Here is a 26064-nt window from a genome sequence, read left to right as displayed (position 1 = left end):
TGCATTTTTTTGGGATATAGTGAAAGATCTGGAGCTTATAAGTTGTATAATCAACTTACAAAGAAGATTGTAGTAAGTAAAGATGTGAAATTTGATGAAGCATCATCTTTTTATGACTTGGAAGAAGATGGTTCACTCAATACACCATGTGTTGTAGTTGAAGATGAAAGCAATTCTCAAGATTCAGAAAATGAAGATTCTTCCCAATGGAGAAAGACAAAGACTATGCAGGAGATATATGATGCAACTTAGCCAATAAATCAAGATAATATTTTCTTTGCTTTTTTTTGCAGGAGAAGATCCTATTTCTTTTGAAGAAGCTGTCAAGGAAGAAAAATGGAAAATAGCTATGAAGGAAGAAATTGATGCAACTGAAAGAAATAGCACATGGGAACTCACTTCTCTTCCAGCAAAGAAAAATGCTATTGGAGTTAAATGGGTTTTCAAGACAAAGATCAATACAAATGGTTCAATCAACAATACAAGGCAAGATTAGTTGCCAAGGGATACAAGTAAAAGGAAGGTGAAGATTTCAAAGAAGTTTTTGCACCAATTTCAAGACTTGAAGCTGGTTGGCTGATCATCTCTCTTGCAGCTCAAAGTAATTAGGAAATTTATCAAATGGATGTTAAGTCTGCCTTCTTGAATGGATATCTTGATGAGGAAATTTTCATTAAGCAATTACCTGGTTTTGTGAAGAAGGGTGAAGAGCACAAAGTTTATAAATTGAGGAAAGCCTTATATGGTCTTAGACAATCGCCTAGAGCTTGGTATAGCCAAATAAATTCTTATTTTGAGAAGAATGGGTTTCATAAGTGTCCATATGAGCATACTCTATTTGTCAAAAATCATGGCAAAGAAGGTTTCATTATTGTGAGTCTTTATGTTGATGATCTCATATTCACTGGCAACAATATGGAGTTATTAAATAATTTTAGAGCATCAATGAAAATGGAGTTTGAAATGACAAATTTAGGGAAACTACATCATTTTCTGGGAATTGAAGTTCATCAAAGCAGAGAATGAATTTTTATTTCTCAGGAGAAATATGCAAATGATATTTTGATGAAGTTTAAAATGGAGCTAGCAAATCCTGTGTCAACTCCATGTGTTGCTGGATTAAAGTTAAGGAAAAATGGTGAAAGAAAACTTGTCAATCCAAGTGTTTTTAGAAGTCTAATTGGAAATTTGATGCATCTAACTGCAACAAGGCTTGATATCATGTTTGTTAGTTTGATGAGCAGATTTATGGAGAAGCCATATTCAAATCATTTGGAAGCTGCTAAAAGAGTTTTGAGATACATTAAAGGGTCCATTGATTATGGTATATTTTATCAAGCAAATCTTCCAATTACTTTTATGGGTTACACTGATAGTGATATTGCTGGAAGTGTTGATGACAATAAAAGTGTTGCTAGTTATGTGTTCAATATTAGGAGTGGAGCAATTTCCTGGATGTCAAAGAAACAGCCGGTGATAGGACTTTCAACCACTAAAGCAGAGTATATAGTTGCTTGTGCTGTAGGTTGTTAGATTATTTGGTTACAAGGAGTCTTGGAGAGTCTCAAGTTTAAGCCAGAAAAGCCAACTATTTTGTTTTGTGATAATAATTCAACCATATCAGTTGCTAAAGATCCTGTTCTTCATGGGATGACTAAACACATACGGACTAGATTTCATTTTCTCAGGGATCTTATCAAAGATGGCACAATTCAAATTGAATATTGCAGAAGCAGAGACCAATTGGCAGATATCTTAACAAAACCTCTCAGCCAACAACTTTTCAAAGAGATAAATGCTAAGCTTGGAGTTAAAAGAAAATTTGGTTTACAGGAAGGATTGTTGGAATAGTAAACCAAATTTAATATTTTACTTTCTCTAGGATATATGATAAATACGTATGGGAAATGTAAGAACCTTTTAAATATGATTCATGAACTATGAAAATAGTGAAGGTATATATATATCTCTGTTCTTTGTCCATTAAAACAAGAGGAGTTTGAAATATAAATATAAAAAAGGTTTACGTGTTGACTCTTGTTTTTTACTCTCCTTCTTGAATGTGTAATGCACTTTATATAAAAAATATATATATATAAATAAACCAACAATTTGAAATGGCTTCTATTTTTTTTTTTTTTGGGTAATTCAATCTGCATTAACACACAAAAAAAACCCCACCATAGGGCTTACAACACAGAGGAGGAAGACCTTCCTCTGAAAGAAGGGAATAAAAAAAAAAAAAAAAAAAAAAACTGGGGAATTTGGGAAATCGCAGGACCCTCCAATATGCCAGTAACGAACATCTTAAAGCTTACTTCGCTATGACATCAACAAATTGATTTTCCATTCTAGAAGACCAGTTTAGAGACAAACTTTTAATAGCAAAAAGTTCTCTTAAATGGATAATATCAAAATGAGACTCTAATATACAGGAATCATCCTTTTCTATTATCTGATGCCAGTGACTTTTAGTTAGATGTGCAATTTCCTGCAAATATATATCTTTAATACTAAAACTTTTGGACCGCCTAAAATTACATAAATAACCATTTAATTTTGATTTCCATGGTGCAAAGAAAAGGTTAAAATCCATAGTTTATGCTTTTATGTTTACCTTGTCTTTCCTTTTTTACCCTTTTTTTTTTTTCTTTTTTGTGTTGCTCAATTTGACCTCTCAATAGCATCCATCATGCGAGCAACAACTAAAAAGTTTTTTTTTTTGTTTTTTTAAACAAGAACTAATAAGTTATAATATTTTTTTAATCTACATTTTGGTATTGCTATATGATTTCATTATTTCCTTAGGAAATTGATAATTAACTACTAAAATTGTATTGATTGAAATCAACTTTTGTTTTTGGTAAATAAAAAAAAAAAATTTGCTTCTTAATTTTGATTTTATTCCCCTATAATATTAGCAATGTAATTTTAAAAATTAAATGCAATGCCAACACGTGTCAATAAATAAATGTTTTGAAATCAAAATTTTGATTATCATCTTTAATCTAATGTAAAATTTTTAAAGTAATCATTTTCATTAGATGTATGTGTGTGCTAATGGGAATTTTAAAATAATTATGATATATTATTTTATATTATTTGTTGAAAATTATGTTGATTAATTAACATTAATAAATAAAAGATATTTTGCTTTAACTTATGGATTGAATATTTTAATATCTATACAAAGTAATTGTTTTTGAAAGTGTGAATATATATATATATATATATATCCACACACGCATATGTATATATACATATATATATATATGATTAACACTAATACACATCAACAAACGTACAAAGCACGGGCCAAACCTAGTACAATAATAATACAATAAGGACACTTCTATCCTTTTATTACTGAAATATTAAATTACTTAATATTAATTTTTCATTTGTTTTTATTAAAATTTTTGGATATCTAATTTAGTAAGCAAATTAATAAATCGTAGCACAATTGGATTTTTTAAATATATATAGGCAAATTCAAATCGGATCCCTAATTTGAAAACTAATGTCAGGATTTTTCTTTGCAATTATAGTAGATTTTTAATATCAAGATTTTCTTTTTCAACCATTAAATCAAATTAAATATTAAAATTTAAAATTATATTTATTAATCACCAGATTCCAATATGATTTATTTTTCATAAATAAAGTTTTGGTATGTTACTATATATATTTTTTTACCATTTTTTTCTATTTCAAATCCTAATTTTTATTGTGATTCAAAAGCTAATAATAAAAAAAAATCTAATGTTAAAATCATCGTAACCTTGATATGAGCCTGATTCTAAATATATATATATATATATTAAATTTTAGGAAATTTAAGAGAATTTATTATGTAAAGATTTACTTAGAGCAATAAAATTTTAAATCAAGTAAATTACTTTATGCTTAAAAATTTGGGATATTACATTTTGTTTCTTTTTGGGTGAATGTAATAAAAGAAACTTTTATTGTTGGTTAACTACCTAACTGTAACAAGTCATGTGGTGCAGCTGCTGGATAACCATTAAACCATGATCCTAGAATATTCATTAAAAAAAAAAAAAGCACCCAAAAAAAAAAAAAAAACCCTTGATTTTAACTTAGCTAAATATGGGACGGAATAGATATGCCAGAAAAGGTATGGAATAAATATGAAAATACCCATTTTAGCAAAAAAACAAAAATATGAAAATAGCCAAATAAGGTACGGAATAGGTATAATAATTTATTCTTCTATAACCACAATGCTATTTAGAAATTATTCAGTCATTTTGGTCAGAATAATAATAAATAATAACAATAATAAACTACGGGATTGTAGTCAAGTTTCAATTTACCCTCTAATTTTATTTTTTTTAAAGCAATTTTTCCTGAAATTTGATTTAATATCAATATGCTTAATCCTTAAAATTTTTTTGTTAGAATTTGAAAAAACTAATTCCTAATTGATTGTTTAATATTAAATTTTATTATTTAAATGACTAAAATATGTCTAACTCAAAATTTTCTTCATCAAATTTAAGCAAAATTGAGTGATGTATAATACCATAATAGGTTGTTAAATTCATTTTTATTTTTTACAATGTTGTCTTTTAAAAAATATATATTTTGGACATATTATATTTATATATTTTTTCATCATACATCTTGTATTTATATAAGCAAGTAATATTTATATTGATTGGACAATTTCATCAAAATTTAATTAGAAAATTGAAATAGAGTTTCAATTGATATTATGCCAAAGTTTAGGGAAAAAATTCTTTGAAAAAAATTAACGGGGTAAATTGAAGCTTGGATGAAAGTTTAAAAGGTAGTTTGCAATTTTCTTTTCTTTTTTTCTTCCCTTATTATTATTATTATTTATTCTTTTTCTTGTTCCACTCAAAGACCTTTATCATCATTCATTTTTTAATGTACTTTGCAGTTGTAGGGTTTCCAATATTGTAATACTTTTTCATGTTGCGGTAGTGAAATTATAACTGTGCAGCAAATGCCACTCTAAGAAAAAATATTCAAGTTCAAATCCCCCCTTCATGAAAAAAAAAAAAAAAAAAAAAAGGTCATTCCTATTTAAAAGATTACCCAAAGGGGGAATCTTATTTTAGAGAAATTGTTGTGATTGTAAATCCAATTTCTTCATTTCATACTCAATTTTTTAACAATCATTTTTCTTTCTCCATTTATAATTTTTATGTCAAAAAAACTAAAACTTGATTTAAAAAAAAATAATAATAATAAAATAAAACAAGTGAATATCCTTAATTTTGAAAAGTTATACCCATTAATTTGTACCCGTACACTTTAAGAGGATGAATATTTCTACTAAAATTTTGTTGTAACTTCAATCTTAAGTTTTTTTAGCAATGCTTAATAAGAAGCTTTCATTGAAAAATAATAATATTAACATTGATTATTATTATTATTATTGTTATATTGCTAATAATATTCACAGTTTTTTTTTCTTTGATAAATATATAATATTCACATTGCCTTACTCAAACTTAGAGAATACTTTCTCATTTTATTTTTCTTTTTTTTCCTACCAAAAACGAGAAGCTATCATCTTATTCATTACTTTTGTCCATTCAATTTTTTTTTTTGGGGTAATTTACTTTTGTCCATTAAATGAAATATTGATTTTTAGAAATTAAAATTACTTTGATTAGGGTTTGAAAATACTTACTGAAAAAGTGACGCAGGAAGAGCATAACAAAGACCAAAGTTCTTTGGTCTTGTCAACTTTGATATGTACTGAACAAAGCAGAGAAGAAGATATCATACAATTAGAAAAAGAAAAAACAGATTTGGTTTTTGGGTTTATGTGAAAACAGCTGAGACTTTGCTTAACAATTATATATATTTACTATCTTTACCAAAAAAAATATATATATAATTATATATAGATTTTTATCATAACAAAATATCCCATTTCCCTCTAAGCAAACAGGGCAAAAAAATAATAATAATAATATATCCCATTTCCCATATTCATCTTTTTAGGTCACTAGGGCTTCAGGTAGGACACTGTAAGCTATAAATAACTAGGCCTTTTCTCAAACAGAAAAAAACCAGTCCCCAAAATCCTACACAGAAAAGCAATGTCAGGTTCAATTAACTCCTCCCAACCTCCTAGGTGACATTAATTTTCATTTCCCTAATTGAATTTTCAAAATTCAAATTTGCCAAAAGAGACTAAAAATAATTGCTTTTTCTGTCTTAACTACTTGTTAAGTATTTTTTTTTTTTTAATTTGTACTTTGCAAAGAAATTCCAAAACTTTGACTTGCAATAAGGGTTGAAAACCAGTTTTTTTTTTTTTTTTTTCTAATAGGTTGAAAAACCAGTAGTTGGTGGTTTAATATTTTTGAAAGATAATTCATTAATTTCATATTCTTATGTAGTGCCTTTTCAACACGGGCTTCCATGTATTTTTACCAATTGATATGCTTCATTTTCGTCTTGGGACTAGTGCTTCAGCTTCACCCAATAGAATGGTATACTTAAACTTGGTAGATATGCATGAGAGAGCAACATCTATTGGTCAAAAATAAATTCGATTGACTCAATTTATCAGCAAAAAGTAGCAATCGACTAAATATGGTTTTTTTTTTTTTAATATAAGTACACAAATAAATAATACTAAAAATATATAATTTAGTATTATTTAAAGTAAAAAGTTATAGTTTTTTTTTTTTTTTTGTTTGGTTGGCAAGAAAAGTTAACAAGATAAATATTTCTTTGGTGGATAGTATAATATGGGTAATTGAAGTCTACTAATTAAGTTGTTCTAATAAGTTGGTTATGGCTAAAGTACAAAAACAACAACAAAAAAAATCTACATATAACGTTATTGGTGCAATAAATAGAATGGCTTTTACTTGAATATATATATATATATATATATAACAATGTTACATATATAATTTGGCTATAACAAATAGTAGGCGAATAGCATATTTCTCAGAGACATGGCTATCTTCAGCATTGGTTGCCTACATCCATTAGCCGACTAATCTTATATTAACCTGTTTGTTTTACAGAATTAAACTGGATTGGATTGAATTATTAAAAAAAATAAAAAAAAATAAAGAAATTGAATCAACACAAATAATACTTAATAATACATTTTCTTTATATATATATATTTTAAAAAAAATAAAAAATCATCTAAATGATTTGTGGATTGAAATATAAAATTTATATAATGGTCTCTAACAAAATAGTTATCATACCAAATCTGTATGATATAATTTACCATTTTCTTTTCCCGAGCCATGTAATCCAATACAAAACGTGTGGCAACATGCTAATTGACATATATATATATATATATATATATATATTTATATATATCCAGTAGAAAATTACTATCCCATGGTCATGCGTGGAGGATATGGATAAGAGATTACTCATCCACTCTGAAACCATTTTTTTATGAAAAATTTGGATAGTATAAATATTGTTAAATTAAAGATCCTTACCTTGTGGATTTATTTGATACAAATTTACACATGATTAACGTCTAAAGAGTTGTTCTCATAAAATATAGATAATAGATAATGATAGAAATAATAAAATAAAAGGTATAGGGTATAACCCCAACAAAATTTTTGTTGAGTTTTTTTCTTTTATATATATATATATATATATATATATAAATATATATTTATACATTTATAGTTGTCATTATCAGTATTATTGTTATTGTTATCAAGATTTATTATATACTTAAATTTAACTTCAAAATACTCTATTAGTTTTTCTATATTAGTTTTTCTATATGACTCTCTTTTATAAGTTTTAACTTAAATAAAATTGTTCATAACAAACTTATATTTTTATTTTTTGTTTTTGTTTTTTCTTTTGAATTTTGTTTAGTTTACTTATTTCAACAATTATGTTTTAAACTGCACTTCATTTTGTGTTTATATTTTTTTTCTTTATATTTAAAGTTATTAGATATATCTAATTATAATTAACTAACATTAATAGATTAGTGCACAAACTATATTCAATTTATAAAAAAATAAAAATAAAAAATAAAAAAGAAACTTATTATCAAACCCGATAGTTTTTAACTTTTAGTTAGAGAACAAATGAAATGCAATGGTTAGTAATATTTTACTATTATTCTTTAATTGTTTTTAAACTGACAATATTTTTTAATTAAATAATAGAAGCCTCTAAACATGGGAGTTTGAATAGTGGCTTAAATTTTGTAGTCAAATATCCTTATTATAAAACCAAATATAGAAATTTGATGTTGAACATGTCAAAAGTTACTACAATATATATTTTTTAAGTCAAAGTTTTAGAAAATAACAAATTATAAATATAAATTCCGTTGATTTGAATACTAATAAGGAGAAATTAAAAAAGTTACAGCAAGTGTCAAAATCTCATTTTTTTAAATATATTAATAAAACTAGTAAATAATTTAATTTGTAAGCTGTTTTATTTAATTTAAGATTTAGAAATCAACCATTAACTCTCCAACACGCACTTCATAATATATAAGGTTACAAATTTTAAATATTTTATTAAAAAAAGGAAAAAAAAAAAAAAACTTGTTTCTGGCTGAATAAAAGAAAAACAACTTTACATGTGGCTATGGAGAATAATAATTTAGTGTTACATTCTGAATTAAAAAAAAAAAAAGAATTTAGTGTTATTAAAATGATTAAAAAATGTGAGATTAAAATGAGAAAAAAAAAAAGAGAAAAAAAAAAAACTCAGATCAAGCTTCTGGCCAAGTGCCACGTGTATTAAGAGTTCAACTTGGAGCTGTCCTTTAGCAATGACCCCACATGTGATGGGTCCTTCATCAATCCACTAATCATGCGCCACGTTGCAAGTTAGCCATCTCTCTACCCCAAATCCTATCAGCTATAAACTGTCTCTCTCAGTGTTTTCCCTTTTTTATTTTTTCTCTCCATATTTTTCTTGTGGGTTAAAAATTTCTCCTGTAAATCTTTCTTCGGTCCCCTAATTAACAATTCTCTATATTTCTACTGTGTCACACATTTTTTTTTTATAATTATTTTTGGCTTTTATTTTTATTTTTTCTCCTCTGCATGAACTTTAAGCACACCACAAAATCTACTCAATCCTCAAACCCATCAAGAATCCAAACCTGATTCCTATTTTCTTGCACTTTCTTGCATTTTCTCATCCACTGGGATTCTCTCTTTTCTTTTCTTTGTGTGTTTTTTTTTTTTTTTTTTTTTTTTGGGGGGGTCACATTGATTTTTTTTCCAATAGAAAATGAGGTGGGAAAGGGTACAGCTCCATGGCAGACAGGGACAAGGAGGAGTAGCTTATCAACAGCAACAACAAGAAGAAGTGGGTGAGATATCTGGGCCAGGGAAGAGGTGGGGACATACCTGCAACGCTGTTAAAGAAGGGAGGTTTCTGTACGTGTTTGGGGGTTATGGCAAAGATAACTGTCAGACTAACCAAGTACACGTCTTTGACACTGGTGGGTCTTCCACAAAAATGGATTTTTTTTTTCTTTTTTATTATTTTTTTTGGGGTCAAAGATTCCTGGGTTTTCATTTTGTTCAATCGTAGTTTAGCATTCTGGATAAAGCTTGAATCTTTTTCATATATACCCTGTTGATTAATCTTATTTTGGAGTTTTTATTAGGGTTTTTGTTGGGTTTATTTGTGAATTTCTTTTGGTTGGTTGTTGTTCTTTGGATCATTGTTGTGATAGGTTCTTCTTTCTAGCATTAGCTTGTTTGCATTAGATGCTTTCGTGTATTTTCTGTTTAATCTCATTTTTTGGTGATTGTATCGGTTCATTTCCAAATTTTAGAGGTTTTCAGATTTTAGAGTTTGATCAAAGTCCTGCATTGGACATATATACATATCAAAGAAATTGATGTGTATATATATGTATATATATTTAACGTTCTCCTGCTGGACTCTTTATCATTTTCAGTTATTCTTTCAGGAGGTATTTAATTTGCATGCACTTGGATATTCTCTTGCAGTTGAATTAGTTTTCTTGCATTTTTATATGAAGATAGTTTTAAGATTGTTCATTTTCTAATACTGAATAGCTCATTGCAGCAACTCAAACATGGAGCCAGCCATTGATAAAAGGCACACCTCCTACTCCCAGGGATAGTCATAGCTGTACCACTGTTGGTGATAATCTCTATGTATTTGGGGGTACAGATGGCATGAACCCTCTTAGGGATTTGCATATATTAGACACTTGTAAGTAATTTTTTCTTTATTAGACTCTTTAACATAACCAGCTAGTCTGCTTTCTCATGTGGAACGATGAGACGGAGCTAAGTTCAGAGTTAACTACTTTTCTATTTTCATTTTACAATTGCTTGTTGAAAAATGTTTTCTGTTAGATTGATTGAACCTATAGTTTTGAGGAATTATAATAAAAGATATTTTTTTCTTTCCCCTTAATATCTGCACTGCATACTTCATTTCTATTCCAGCCTCACATACATGGATGTCTCCAAGTTTAAGAGGGGAAGGACCTGAAGCTCGGGAAGGTCATAGTGCAGCTCTTGTTGGTAGACGACTGTTTATATTTGGTGGCTGTGGAAAATCTTCAAGTAATAATGATGAGGTTTACTACAATGATCTTTACATATTGAATACTGGTAAGTTTTCCCATATAAGGGTAGTTAGTACTTACTTTCGAAGGTTTGAATTACCTTGATCCTGAGTTTTAAGGGAAATTGTATTTATATGCTTACATAGTATTCTTCACTTGGATGGTATTGATATTCGAGTTAGTTAATATATATGATCTGTCCACAAGTATTGTTTGAAAGAACATCAGAGTTTCTCAGTAATACGAAGATGCTGCTTGCCTGTCATTTAAGTCCCTAGGGTATTCTTCCAGGTCCCACTATTGAATCCCATCTCTTAGGGTTGTCAAGGTTTCCAAACAATAAGAGTTGGGATAGGGGGTTATAAAGGTGTGAAACGTCATTCAGGTTTAATTTGATGTATTCTGGATTCTAAATTTGTATGCATCTTGGATGCTTTGTTGTAGATGATTCATTGATGTAGATATAAAACGAAAGTTAAAGTTTTCTCTTTTCCTCTGATCTTGTAGAGACACTTGTATGGAAACGAGCTATGACATCTGGCACTCCACCATCTCCACGTGACAGCCATAGTTGCTCATCTTGGAGGAACAAATTCATTGTGGTTGGTGGAGAAGATGGTCATGATTACTATTTATCCGACGTTCATATTCTTGATACGGGTATCATGACATTTTTTAAATCACTTTGACTACTTGGAGTATATTTTTCAATTCTCTTACTTAATTTGAAGATTCCTTACACCTGCTTGAGGATATTGTATATGATGTGGGTTTTTAAATTTATTTCGGCATTGCTGTATTTTATTAGATACTCTTATTTGGAGGGAGCTGAATACTTCTGGCCATTTGTTGACACCCCGAGCTGGTCATTCCACTGTTGCTTTTGGAAAGAACTTATTTGTTTTTGGGGGATTTACAGATGCCCAAAATCTATACAATGACCTTTTTATGCTTGATATTGGTATGTCTCTATAACTATCCATAAATTTATATGTTTCAATTTGGCTGTTCATGATTTTCTTTTTGTGGCCATATTATGACTTGCAACTCGCTGCCATGCTTGTCAATAAGTGCTTCTTTGATTTCTTATGTGTCAAATATGCATCCATTCAAATTGTCTTGAACTACTTTGTTAAATGCTTCATAATTAAAGTTAGAAGAATGGTAAATATTTCCCCAAAAAAAAAAAAAAATAATAATAATAATAATTTTTTGTTGGCTGAAGTGAACAAGTGGGTTGATAGTTAATATTGGTTCAGCAAGATACGAATCTTTACTTGCACTGCGATTGGTTTCTGTCTCTGTTTTAAGAAACCTGGTTGCACAGATATCCTTGTTTGTCTACCTTGGATTAAATTTACATTATGTTTCTTACGCCTGGTAATTATATATTTTTAATATTATGATTATGATATTAATTATTTTGTCATCCATCACATACCAAATTTTGCAGACACTGGTGTATGGACCAAGGTGACAACTATAGGCGATGGTCCATCTGCTAGATTTTCTGTGGCTGGGGATTGTTTGGATCCATTGAAGAGAGGTGTTCTTGTTTTCATAGGTGGTTGCAACAAAAGTCTTGAGGCACTGGATGACATGTATTATTTACACACAGGTTAAGTATGATCTACTAATTTGTCCTTGAATAAAATTTTTAAACCTGGTTCTTTGTAAAAATTGGTCTGGGGATTCTATATTTTTCAACTGAGTTTGGAATCTTCTAATGTCATATTAACCTGATATAATTTCTACTTTTAGGACTTACCAGGGAAACTGAACGGCGGCTAGACAAGTTATCTCTGAGGAAGCAGTTAAAGCTAAAGTGCCAAGAACAAAATCTCACTCCTGTTCATGACAAAGCTCTTGTCAGAGTTGGAATTGATGCCAATATGGGTCCACCTGCAACTGTACCAGTTTATGGCCAAGCCTGTGAGTATTTACTTCCTCATGCACAATGCCCCACCATATATATGGATATATATGTTTGAAACAAAATGTACATACATTTGAAAGCAGTGTAGTTGATGTGTCTTAGTGAAGTTGAGTTGTTCTACTCTCTCTCTCTAATTGAAATTTTTTAAGCCATTGCAAGACAAAGAATACATAGTATTAACTCTTTTTCCTGCCTTGAGCATTCTTCTGAACCAGCGAAAAAGAATGCAATTGAGGCTATATTTGGCTTAAAATCTAAAAATAATTTCAATTTAATTTATTAAATTAAAAACTGGTGTATATGGTGATTTGTAAAATTGCAAGATGTGTTTGGTATTTAATTTGAAAAATGTTTATTAAATTAAGCATAAATATAATTTGTATCTTGTGTGAAAGAAAATATAGACGGAAAGAACTAGAAAAATGTGGTCAACAAAATGATGTGGTCCCATCGCCTCTACTATGATGTGAAGAATTGGTTTTAAATTAGTGAATGTTGTTTAGATGACCTGTTTTCTAAAACAAGGAAACATTAAAGTAAAACAATTATAAATATCAAACCAAATAGGGTTTAAGTTTTTGTTAAGATTCTGTTAGCTTCTCTCTCTCTCTCTCTCTCTCTCTCCCCACTTCTTGTTTAATAAATCTTTTTTACTGTCCTCTGCTTGAAATGTTTTCATATCATAGATAATCCATCATGTTGATATTCCTTGGCAAGGATTTCTTTGGATGAAAACAATGCCCTGCAGTAACAATGTGTTGGACTAATTAGAATTTTCTTTTTGATAATATTTGAGGGATTTGCCTAATTCCAAAAAGGGCTTCTGAAAGGACATTTTTATATAGATAGGGTCTAAAAGTAGCACATGGGCAATAAGAAGAGGTTGTTAATTGCTTTTTACAGGCTAAGAAATGATGAATTTTATGATTATCATTTTCAAGATATTATCATTGGAAATTATTTTTATGGTAAAGACTAAACTTAATTCTTTTTTTTTTTTTTTTCCCTAAGTTTTTCTGAAGAATGTAGCACCTTTTTGACACGGCAAACACTAGGTGTCATCAAAATTCGTTTTCTTTCATTTCAGTCAAATGACACGTCATTTAAGAAGAGTTTGGGAGTAACAATACCATGTGTAGCCTTTTCCATGTTTTATCTGCCTTGTGGTTTGGGCTTTCCTGCACAAGCATGTTGGAATGGCACTGGAGTACACACACTTAAGCTTACCATATGGTGTCTTTATTCAATATCTTCTTAAGAATATCGAAAGTGGAATAGGCATTTTGGCTTCTGCAAAAGCAATTGATGAAATAGTGATAGCGCAGCAGAGCCGTTTCTTGAAAACGAGTGGATGTTTCAATAGGTGAACCATTTTTCAGCATGCTTTTCTAAATAAATATTGCAGAAGCGGTAATTGTAAGCTCTAAAATTTTCATTTCTTTTTCTTTTGGGTGCAAGTTGTGGTAGTGTATGTGTGTGGAAACACAGATTGTTGGCCTTCTAAATATTTGATTAGCTGGCTGATTGTGAGTATAAGGCATTTATTGAAACTACTTTTCTTCATTTTTGACTCTTGTCCATTTGATTGACACTCATCTGATTGTATCTGTTTATTTCAAAGTTGCTATTTTATGTTCAGATTCTAACCAGTAATGTTCTATATCAGAATTGCTGCAACCAGTGTTTGTATCCTTTTATGGAAGTCTGTTATCAAATTCTGCATTTGAAGTGTTCTCAGAGCTTGAAGTTTTTGCTTAAAATCGTTTATGTTCAATTTGGTGAAAACTAAAATTGGTCTACACTGACACAAGTTTGTGCTTTGGTCTGCACTGACACATGGTTATACCCCCAACTTAAGACAAATATACCTAGATATTCTTATATTTCCTACGCATATTTGGAGTCGAATTATAATTGCAGTTGGCACATATTAGTTTTTTTATTCAGGGACTTGAAAGAAAGAAACGGAAATTATACTAATACATCAAAGGAACTTTAGTTGTGTTCCTAAATATATATTGCTGTAATTGCAGATCGACAGAAAACGAATTTTAGTCAATTCCAGCCTCTTCAAGGAAAGAAAACGTTTCAAGCTAAGGTTACTAAAATAATCACTGATGGGTATACAATTGAAACTGTTATTGATGGAAAGCCTCTTCGTGGAGTATTGTTTTCCAGCAAACCAGAATACTACGAAATAGCAGCTACTCCTAATTCCAATAGGTGAGAATATGATAGTTTCCTATTCTCTTTCAACTGGATGGTTTATCCTACCGATAACTGTATTTCATTGTCTTATTACATCAGGAAGCGGGCTGGTGGAGGGGAAACTGGTGGAGTTATGTCAAATGGTGATTATTACAGCAAATCAAAAACTTCAAGGACCAACAAGCAGGATGCAGTGGATGACAGACAGGCAGTTAACACTCATGGAAAGGATTTAGCATCACATGAGCCCTCGACAGAGGCTGCTTCATCTGCTGTCTCAAAAGATCAAACATCTTCCGAGCCTTCTAAGTTGCATAAGGTTAGAACTTTCTTGTTATTTAGATCTTTGTTTTTCTTACATTATTGCATTAATGGTTCTTTAATGTTGCTTTCTTGTAGTAAAAAGTTAAAACCATAATTTTGTGACATTACTACCTGGCTAAACTTCGTAGCTAATAATAATTTGGCATAACACATCAGTACATTGGAGTTTCATTTCTAGTTGAATGTTGGGGTCTTGTTGCCCACTATCATTTCTTGTGCATGGTGAAAGTGGTTGGTCATAAGATGCCGTATATGAAGATCAAATTTTGAACATATCAAGTTTTATTCAGGTTACTGCAAACCCTGAACCGTTGGTGACTCCTTTGCATGTTGGAGGGGAGAGGGCAAATGATGCACCAAAAACCAACTCTGAAGTACGTGGAGAAGACAGGGTAAATGACACATCTAACAACAGTGAAGTTTTGAAAGAAAATGTGTCTGCTGCGGCAGATAACACTGTTTCTTTGTCCCTAAACCAAGGTATGGATATAATGATCTATATTAACTATTGCCTATTATATTTATCTGTACTCATATGTAAATTATAAAATTTTTCTTTACGCATAATGGCCAATAACCAACTCAAACATTATACTGAGAGATTCTCATTCGTTGACATAGCCCTTCATGGAATCACCCTATGGTACTTATCTGATGTGTTTGTGTATAACCATGGACCTTCGACTATAACATGCATTTTGAAGACTTTTATTTCATGATATGTTATCGTTGTTTCATGATGTTGCAATTTGAAATCACTTCAAAGGTAAAGGGATTTAGATATATCTTTGCAGTATTCTATTTAAAATATGTCTGAAAAAAGAAACAAAACGTAGACAGAGCATCTTAAACATGAGATAAGGTTGTCACATGACTATGAAGTTTTCCACTGGAAAAAGATAAAAATAAAAATAAAAAAATAAAAAAAAATGATTCTACAGTAGCAATTTTCCATGTTGCCAAATAGATAAGGCTCAAAAACGTCGATACTTGAGAGTTAACAGTCCCTTTTATCATGAAATTTTGTTGTGGATAACTAGTGGATGCTTGAATCAAAATGTGATTCTGACAAATTGATTTTCAAATTTTTGATGATGACAGATGACAGGACATTAATGGCTGGTCATGGTTAAGCAACATCAATTCGAAACCAATCAGTTTTAAGGGATTAGTTCTGGATATAACCTGACACACAAACTCTGCCGGCTATTGTACATTCATATGAAGGGATCATAGATGCATATGACAGGATACACAGAACTTGCTAACTGGTGTGATCTGCCACCTAACATTTTAGTCTAAAAGTTGTAGTTGTATGTAGTAGTTTGGCTGATTTCTTGGTTAGTCCAGCATCAAATTGAACTTCTTCGAACATTCCAGGACAAAGAGGTTGCTTATCAGAAGTTGATGACTGTTATCTTTATCTAATTTTTGCAGCAAAAGAATCAGTAACATTTGCATGGTGCAAAAGTTACAAATTTTCTGCTGGTTCTATTTCAATGAGATGTCTAAGATACCTGAAATTATTATTAGTATTATTATTATTATTGTTTACCTTTAGTGAATTATATTTTGATGGAAAATAGTTCCTGGAAAAATCTTCAGAAAAGAATTAAATTTTGGCGAAGTTATTCTGGAGAAGGATTTTGTTCTGTGAAAGTTTTACATTATCTGGGGCATGGCATTTTAGCTCGACAGACTTTAGCAATCCTTGTAAAATTGACTTCATCAATCTCTAAGGAGTGTGTTTTTCTTTATGAAAAGCCAATTTATTTTAAAATCTAACCAAGTCTGGTAAACTAAATTTGGTTTGAGTTGTGGTGAGTTGTAAATTTGAAATTTATGTTTGATACAAAATTTGAAATGATCTTGCAATCGTAACATAAATAAATAAATTGAAGATATGATGGGTTACAATGCTTTTAAATTTTTATTTTTAGAAGAGAAAAAAAAAAGGAGAAAGAAAAGATAAAGGTCGAAAAAAGTGTAGATCGATTCGTAGGGAAATTGCATCCGTTCTTGAGGTTTGATGGAATTACACGCTGAGACTTGAGGTCTGAAAATTATCATCTAGGCTGTTTAGCTTTGAAAATTATCGCTTAGTACATCCAAAGTTAATTTTTGTTCAATTGACTATCAAACGTCTAATTTATCATTGTATATCAAAATAAATATATAAATATACGGAAATTCTATGATGAAGACGGTCCGTATGAGAATCGCAGTATTGGTGATGATTTTTCATAGTATTAACGACGGTTTCTTAGAAAATCATTACTAATACTATGAAAAATCATCACCAATACTGTGGTCCGCATGAGGACCGTCCGCACCATAAACGGACTGTATAAATATATATACATATATAAAGGGTTTGTCTACAATTAGAACCGACTGGATGGTTAATATCCTGACCAAAAACATGCCAAAATGCTATAGTCATTGGATTTTCTATCATGGATATGGATGGCTGAGATTGAATTGCAACTCACGTTAGAAAAATTGCCAAAACTCCCATTCACTCGCACCATAGCTCCCTCTCACACCATTGTTCCACACAGATCCGTTTCACAAGTTCCAAATCCAGCCCAACCTACCTTCTTCTTCTCCTACCTTCCTCTTCTCCTCTTCTACTTTGTTTCCACCCTTTTCGCTCGCACGCAAGCCACCACCATCTCCAGCTCGTACGCAAGCCGTTGAAGCCCCATTGTTCCAGCCACCGTTCGACCATTTCAGAGAGTAGCTATTGTGAGTGCCTCATTGGTGGAGTGTGAGGTCGTTGCAATGCACTTATTGTTTAGAGCAGGATGAAGGTGACCAGAGATGTGTTTTGAGTCGTCTGATTCGAGGTTGAAGGTGCTCGAGAGGGCTGGTGTGGGGATTGATAATGTGGATCTGGCTGCGGCGACCGAGCATGGATGCTTGGTGGTGAATGCTCTGACTGCCAACATGGTTGCCGCCACTAAGCATGGGATTTCTTTCTTGGTTGCCATGGCTAGGAATGTTGCTCAAGCTGATGCGTTTGTGAAAGTTGGTAAGTGGGCTTTGTTTATTTGTTTTTTTTTTTTGGGGCTTTTGAGAAGCATCAAAAAGTGCTTTGAACGTTGCTTAACCAAGTAAGTGGGTTTGCTACTTCTTTCTTTGCCTGATTATGCAATGCAACTGTTCATTCATGTGTAGGCACAAGACTTCACAGGGAACCAAGATGAGGAGGAAGATGCAGTTGCAGAATATGAAGATAAAGCTAATAGTTTTGGGTATCCTGATTGCCTTGATTCTTATCATTTTTTGGGTATCCTGATTGCCTTGATTCTTATCATTGTTCTATCTTTTTGTGGTGGCTTTAATTTTAGTACTATCAAACATGAATAATTAAACATATATTATTATAACATTATAAACTCAGGATTTATACACATTAATAGAAAATTGTAATTTAATTCAATTATTAAATTTTTAAACACAGCCATTGATTTATCGGATCTACTTTCAAAATAGAACACATGAGTAACAGAAGTAGTGCCTAATGGATACACTGCTCTATAACCTTTCTCCTTCAGATTTTTACCAAATAGATATCATAGACACCTCAAAATCCTAATCACACAATATGTGTATCGTATATATCATTATGACTCATTCCCAATTTATTTATATATATACAAAATAAATAATAAATAATAATAGTAATAATAATATAATATAATAATAAAATAGGAAATAAGTCAATTGGGCTTCTAGAAAAAATAGATCTTTCAGTCCAATGGGCTAACCGAAGTATTACAAAAATTATATGGTCAAAGGCTCCACTGAAAAAGTCAATAAACAAACCAGTCCCTGGTATAAACAAGCCATGTAAATGACTCACATGATTATGGCTAGTCCACATAAAATATGTAACAGTCTCCCACTTGGACTGTACAATCATCAAAAATAACGACAAACTCACTTTCTATAGAATCTCCCAAATCAAAATACCGTTTCATCTAAGCATGTAGTATGCCGATAGGGCACAACAATATACCAAACTAGCTAGTAGAGATTCTCTCAGTAAATCTTCCAAAAGTAGATACCATTTCAAGTGAGTACTCTGCATGCCATAAACTCAGCCTAGGTAATAGATATTTACCTTACAATATGCAATTCCCTAATATATGATACTATTTCATTAAGTACATCGCCTATCGATAGGGTATGACAACATACTTAAACTAGGTAATAAGGACTCACTATAGTACCTATGGATCAACATACACATATACACAAAGACTAAAATCTCAAACAGACTACCTAGCATAAGGAGCAACAATATGTGTAACAAACATAACATTGTAATGATCTACATACATATATGTATTACTCACAAGCAATACTTAATCATATACTATATACAACATGGACATTATTGCAGATTACAAAACTCCCATTGAGCTATAGCAGTCTCAACTACTACATACTCATATAGAGACATATGCTCCTCAAACAAGTTTATAGGCTAGCCTTTGTTAGTGGGTTTGCTACCATATTGTAATAGGCATGTACAAAACCAAATGAGACTTTAATCAAAATGATACAGCAGTGAAATTACCACAAAAATATTATTGGCCATATTACAAAAGTGCATCCAAAAATGTGTATCATAGTCTCAAAAACATGCCATATATTCTGCTTCAACAATCAATGAAGCTCTACATGTTTGTTCAACATTAATTCAAAAAATATCTTCTAATGCCATGATAAATAATATTCAAGTGTTAAACGATAAAACATTTATATATAGCCATTATAATAAGCTCACAAAATCCTACTGCATCAAAATAGTGTTGTGCTAATCTTAAAACCAAAAATGGTCATTCATAATACTCATAACCGGGACTACTCAAGTATTTACAAGAACATACCCACAACATAAACAATATCCAATGACGCGTAATCTTGAGTGAACAACAAACTAATAAATGCAAAATAATATTGGACTATTATAATTTATCATTTTAATCACTCTCTCATTCTTGGGATAAAGATCCCTAAAGAGTTTATTGCCGATACCACCAATACCATACTAGGAGAATATTGTGCATATTAAAACTCAACATAATCCTATCAACATAGGCTCTAACTAAGATAATTATAATATAGAATTAGTCTTCTCTCAAAGAATCTTTATTTCTAGTACAAATAAAACCACATTAAGATCCTCCATATCAAAATGCTACACAACAACAGTTTTGTCTTAGTCAATAGGTCAGTATCAATGAAAGCTAACAGTATACGTTCAATATACAATACTATAAATATTAAATTGCTCCCATTGACATTTAAATATATGCATAAATTAACAACATTCTCTTTAAAATCATTTTAAGTGACAACTCCATCAAAAAATTGGGATGCCATTGCCATGAGGTTTACTTAAGATCATAAATAGATCCCTTAAGCTTACAAAATAAATTTTCATTCCCTACTACTTGGAAGCCAATTGGATGGACCATATATATACATGATTGAATACAAAATTCTATTTAACAAAGTAGTTCTAACATCCATATAATATAACTCCAAAATATAATTAGCCACAATTGCTTTAAAGATTCTAAAAGAACCATTAGTATCTTTCTTAGTCTTATAGATCCATTTGTATTCAATAAGTTTGCTGCCTTCAAGCAGCTAAATCAAAAGAGATATCGAGCTACTTATTGACTTCCTCATAAGTGACTACATTCAATTAATCATGTATATTAAACTCATGTTCCCGTAAATAAATCTCATAGTCATTAGGTATAATAAATTTTCAAACTTACTGTGACCTTCTCAAAAGGCACATATCAGCATCAGCTGTAACTGAAAATATCTCATTGTATCTCAAAGGGTTTACTCCTGACTGACTACTAGTAACAAAATTATTGGATCAACAATATTTCTAGCAAGGACATCAACAGTGGGAATTACTACATTTTCCTCTTTGAAAAAATAAAACAAATATCTTTGGATCCTTACTCTCACCAAAACTGAAAAAATCTTAAAATAAATAGCTATATTTGGCTTAATGACCCTGATTGCGAAAGATGAATAATAAAATCTAGAAACTCTAGATCCTTTAAAAAAACCATCAAAATAACCATTAGAGGTTTAAGGGTCTAACTTCTTAATATCAAAATATACATCATAACATCAACTTTCAAACTCCATACATAAAAAAAAAAGGTGTAGTTCTTTCTCTTTCTTATGCTATTTCCTAAAGAGTGCCAAGTATTGTAAACTATACATCAATTTCACATTCAAACAAATAAATTACAAAAGACATTGGGTTCTGTCCAATCTCATCATGGTTACCATAATATTTATTACCCTCTTAAACCTCATAGCTTTCAACTTCTTATTCTTCTAAAGCTTCATTTCATCTTGAATTCCTTAAAGATAACCACGATATCTAATTTCTCACAAATAATCTCAACATATCCATAATAGAAGAAAATTATCAATCTAGGTAATGAAATATATATAGCCTCTAAAAAGAAAGTGGTGTACAATATATAGAGACTAATACCACAACGTAAATAATTATTACAAAATTCTAGCACATACAAAAGCAATTATAGGAGTAAAAACAACAAAATAAGAAAATTAATGCAAGCAACAACTTATAAACAAAATTACCATAAAATACCACATAAAATCTCAAACAATTTATCATTTCTTATCATCTCCTATTAAGCCATCAATTTCCAATGGTTGATACTCCTTACCAAAATCCTTATCAGGGTCCATGAGATTGATACGATAAAAAGGCAATTTCAAAATAAGTTTAGTCATACTATTAACTCCAGCATACATAATAGATTTCAATAAATCTAAATAAAGGTGTTTTTCAATTTATCAAAATTGATAAATTTTATACGAATATCAAACAACTTAAGAACAATATTCATAGAACGTAATACATAATATATATATATATATATATATATATATAAAATCATACATGTGATTTTCCATAACTATCACATAGCACTTATACAAGTACTTATACAACATTTAACCTCGGCAATATTATAAATATATGGTATCTTTGGTGGTCTAATTTTCAAAGCTATATCTAGCTTTGTGAGAGTCAAATATTATCAGTAACTTTCATCAATTTTTATAATTAAAGTATTCAATTTTATCATGGCATTCATAGGCAGAATATTAGGGGTGCTCCCAGCTGTAAAATAGTAAATAACAAGAATGTAATACATAACAAGGACTATGCAAATGCTATTTTGCCAGTCCCTTTTCAATCATATCAAAACACATAATATCATTAGGGTCCTCGTAGCACAAAGAATACACGTACATGGGTCAGGGACAGTCAACCAAATTATCATAAACAAATACATTAAACTAAGTTACCGACAGGATAACTCAGAACTTGCGATTCTGGTATTTAATCAACTCTACTACCATTCCAAGCATCCTATCAACCAATCAAACCATCAACAGGGTAGCCTAATCACTCGTATGGATCTTGACTCATAAATGAGAGAGAAAACGAATTACATTGGTAATTTCATGATATAGACAAATTAAGCCTCACGACAGGTGAGTACTTAAAATTCCACACCACTATGCCAACTAGCCATAAAGTCTCATGACAATTATGACATACCAAATCTTGTGATAGGCAAGCACTTAGCAAATCCTTACCATTATATCAAAAATAGCATAAAGCTTTTAATGGGCAATCTTAACAACAATATTTAACTTAAATCTTGGACATTTTAATTTAATTACACAAACCGAGAATAGAGATAATTCCCATAAATAACAATAAATAAATAAATAACATAACATAACATAACATAAAGCTTTAGAATGAATTAAATAAATAAATAATTTTTTTAATCTAAATTCAAAATGGAGATAATTTTCCACAAAATGGAAATAAATAAACAAATAAGTAAACAAAATCATATATAAAAGAATAAATAAATAAATAATAAATTCGTTTTTTTGTTTTTTTAATTGGACGTTGATGTTAGCATGTTGATGTCAGCAGACGATACGTCGTGTCCTGATGTCAGCAAAAGCTACAAATGACATGTCGCATGTTTCTTTTTCAATATGCACCCAGGTCACAGGTCGACCCGGTTTACAGGTAACCGGATCAAGCAACCCACTCTTGGACCCGACGTTTCTCACCCTTCCCGTGACTATTTCTGGCCATTTTTATGCTGTTTGATTCGTCTTTCCATGGGAAACAATTAACCCAGATCAATTTGGCCAAAATCAAATGTAAAAACAATGTCCAAACAACTTTTGTATGCCATAAAAACTTCACAATTCACCGGATTTCACATGGTTTCAGGCCAAATTGAAACCTTTAAATTACTCCATTCAACCCTAAAAACAATTTCTAAAATAACCCAGGTCTCAATCTCATCCACAACAAGGGTTTGCATTATTTGGATTTTTTTTTATATTAAATTGTACATGGTCTAATTGATTGGCCAAAGAACCATTCGAAAATCAGTTTAACTCATAATAACAGGTTTCTATAAAATTTGTTTATAAACTATACACTGGAACCCGAAAGAACATAAGTGTTGCAAAAATTTCACAGTTTTCGCATAAGTAAATAATATTGTTTATATTTCTTTCAATTACAAGGCTCAAGAAAGATCAAATGAAATCAATTAATAAAATTCAATTAAAATATAATTGAATCTGAATAAAATATAATTCTATTAATAAAATTCCATCATTATGAAATAGAATCTGAATGCTTTCACAAAATACAAAACACATAAAATACACATAAAGATACAGTTTATGAATTTGTGTATATAGGCTCTGATACCAATTGTTAGTGCTTTCAAACATGAATAATTAAACATATATTATTATAGCACTGTAAATCCAGGATTTATACACACATTCACAAAAAATTGTAATTTAATTAAATTCCTAACATTTTAAATATAGCCATTGATTTATCAGATTTACCTACAAAATAGAACACAGAAGTAACAGAAACAGTGTCTAATGGATACGTTGCTTTATAACTTTTCTCTCTCAGGTTTTCACCAAATAGACATCATGGACACTTCAAAACCCCTAATCACACAATATGTGTATCGTATATATCACTCATGACTCGTTCTCAATTTATTTATATGTTTACAAAATAATTTATAAATAATAATAGTAATAGTAATAATAATATAATATAATAATAAAATAGGGAATAAGTCGATTGGGTTTCTAGAGAGAATAGGTCCTTCAGTCCAATAGGTCAACTGAAATATTATAGAAAGTGTATGACCAAGGATTTTAATGAAAAAGTTAATAAACAAACTAGTCCCATTACTGATATAAACAAGTTATGTAAGTGAGTCACATAATTAGGACTAATCTACATAAAATATCCAACATTCAATTGCTGATGGTCCTTATTACACTCTTATTAGTATAATCACAAGGATTGGCATTCCCATTACAGTCTTTCATTGTTGGTTTGCTTATAGCTATTTTGTTTACACATTCCTTATGCTGTAGTTAATATTTCGTAAGACAATGTTTGTATAGTTTGTGCTCTTGAATTCTTTCTCTTCTAGGTTTTTAATGCGTGAAAAGTTTTTGTAACTATGCTTATTCTGTAAATATGTAAAATAAAAATATTCTTTATTTTGGTATTGATTAAATAGTGAAAGGCTTGTCTATTCTCCAATTTGACTTTTTTTTTTTCTTTTTTTTTCTTTTTTGATTGTCTAGAAAATTAGAAACATTACTTTAATTAAAATGGTAGCCCAAATTCCATTTGGGCCTCTTTGCTCCCTGTTACATTATTTTACTATTCATCACCAACTTTTGCATAAAGTTTTAAAAAACTTGTGTTATTCTTGAACGCCCTAAAATTTAAGAGGTGGATTTTAGTTATATATATTATCAATAAATATTACCAATTAGGCTGTTCTAAAAGGATAATAGTTTACTTATTTATTATAAACAACTTAAGCTTCAAGCACTATTATCTTGTAAAACTTCTAGAAAAATATATGACTTCTTATATAAGAATCCAAGAAGTTTACGTAAATAAAACTAAATCTTCAAGTATACACTAAATAAATCATTTATAATTTTCAAAAGAATTTTAAAAAATATTATATACTACATAATAACTAAATAAAGTTTTTTAAAACTAAATTAATAAATAAATAAAGTAGAGCTAATTTTTTTTTTTTAAATTTCATATAAACTGGTAATTGATTTCTCATATCAAGATATAATGGCATTATTGATATAGTAATGTTAAAACGCACCATCTAGTCCATCAATATATTCATTAAGAATATAAATATTACTATTTGATTGGTTAACATATTAATATAATTTAAAAATAAATGAGTGAATCATTGAAGAGATAAATGTTATTAATATAAATCAACCAAATAATAATATGTATACTTTTTAATAGATATGCTAGTAAATTAAATAATATTTTTTACTATATATTATTTATTATTTTTTGTCTTAACAGAACAACACAATTAACAATAATTATTAATAATAACTTTCTAATTTTAAATTCAAAATTTAATACTAAAATTCTTCCTGCCTAATTTATAGGGGGAAAAAAAAAAGACATTGCTGAGCTAACAAAGACATTGTAGATAGATATTTTGCAAGCCCATAACCTAATTTAATTGGTTTTGGATTTTTATACTCCATTTAACCTAATTTAATTGGTTTTGGATTTTTATACTCCATTTTTGGTATATTATAAATATATTTCTTTCCCACATGTCTTTTTTTTTTTTTTTTTTTGATGCAATATGTAAATCTTCTATAGTTTAGAGAGCAAAGTAATTTATCGAGTACATTATAAAAGTGCTTTTTTTAAAATATTTTTTGGCCAAATCTTTAACTCATTAGAACAAAGGAAAAGAGGGGGAAAAAGAAGAAGAAAAAGATAAAACTTTCTATACTAAAAAGAAAAAGATAAAACTTTAGTTCACTTAGCTTGAGG

General features: G+C 29.8%; 1 protein-coding gene across 1 annotated transcript; it reads left to right on the top strand.

Moving 5' to 3' along the window:
* The first annotated feature begins 8968 nt into the window (after window positions 1-8968).
* On the top strand, window positions 8969-16610 carry LOC107419037 (uncharacterized). The gene is made up of 11 exons (XM_016027755.4): window positions 8969-9481; window positions 10078-10227; window positions 10467-10634; window positions 11096-11248; window positions 11397-11549; window positions 12042-12206; window positions 12350-12520; window positions 14558-14747; window positions 14832-15051; window positions 15347-15536; window positions 16158-16610. Exons 1-11 carry the CDS (start codon window positions 9268-9270, stop codon window positions 16187-16189), a joined length of 1806 nt encoding a protein of 601 aa, XP_015883241.3. The 5' UTR covers window positions 8969-9267; the 3' UTR covers window positions 16190-16610.
* The last annotated feature ends 9454 nt before the right edge of the window (window positions 16611-26064 follow it).

This window comes from Ziziphus jujuba, chromosome 2 (genome assembly GCF_031755915.1).
Source record: "Ziziphus jujuba cultivar Dongzao chromosome 2, ASM3175591v1".
NCBI lineage: Eukaryota > Viridiplantae > Streptophyta > Magnoliopsida > Rosales > Rhamnaceae > Ziziphus > Ziziphus jujuba.
This window is presented reverse-complemented; position numbering and strand designations above follow the sequence as displayed.

What these genes read in the sequence shown, in the direction of transcription:
- LOC107419037 (XM_016027755.4), top strand. Translation starts at nt 9,268, where the DNA reads ATGAGGTGGGAAAGGGTACAGCTCCATGGCAGACAGGGACAAGGAGGA. An exon ending in CATGTATTATTTACACACAG is followed by an intron (nt 12,207 to 12,349) that starts GTTAAGTATGAT and finishes TTCTACTTTTAG; the next exon opens with GACTTACCAGGGAAACTGAA. An exon ending in TTCTTTGTCCCTAAACCAAG is followed by an intron (nt 15,537 to 16,157) that starts GTATGGATATAA and finishes TGATGATGACAG; the next exon opens with ATGACAGGACATTAATGGCT.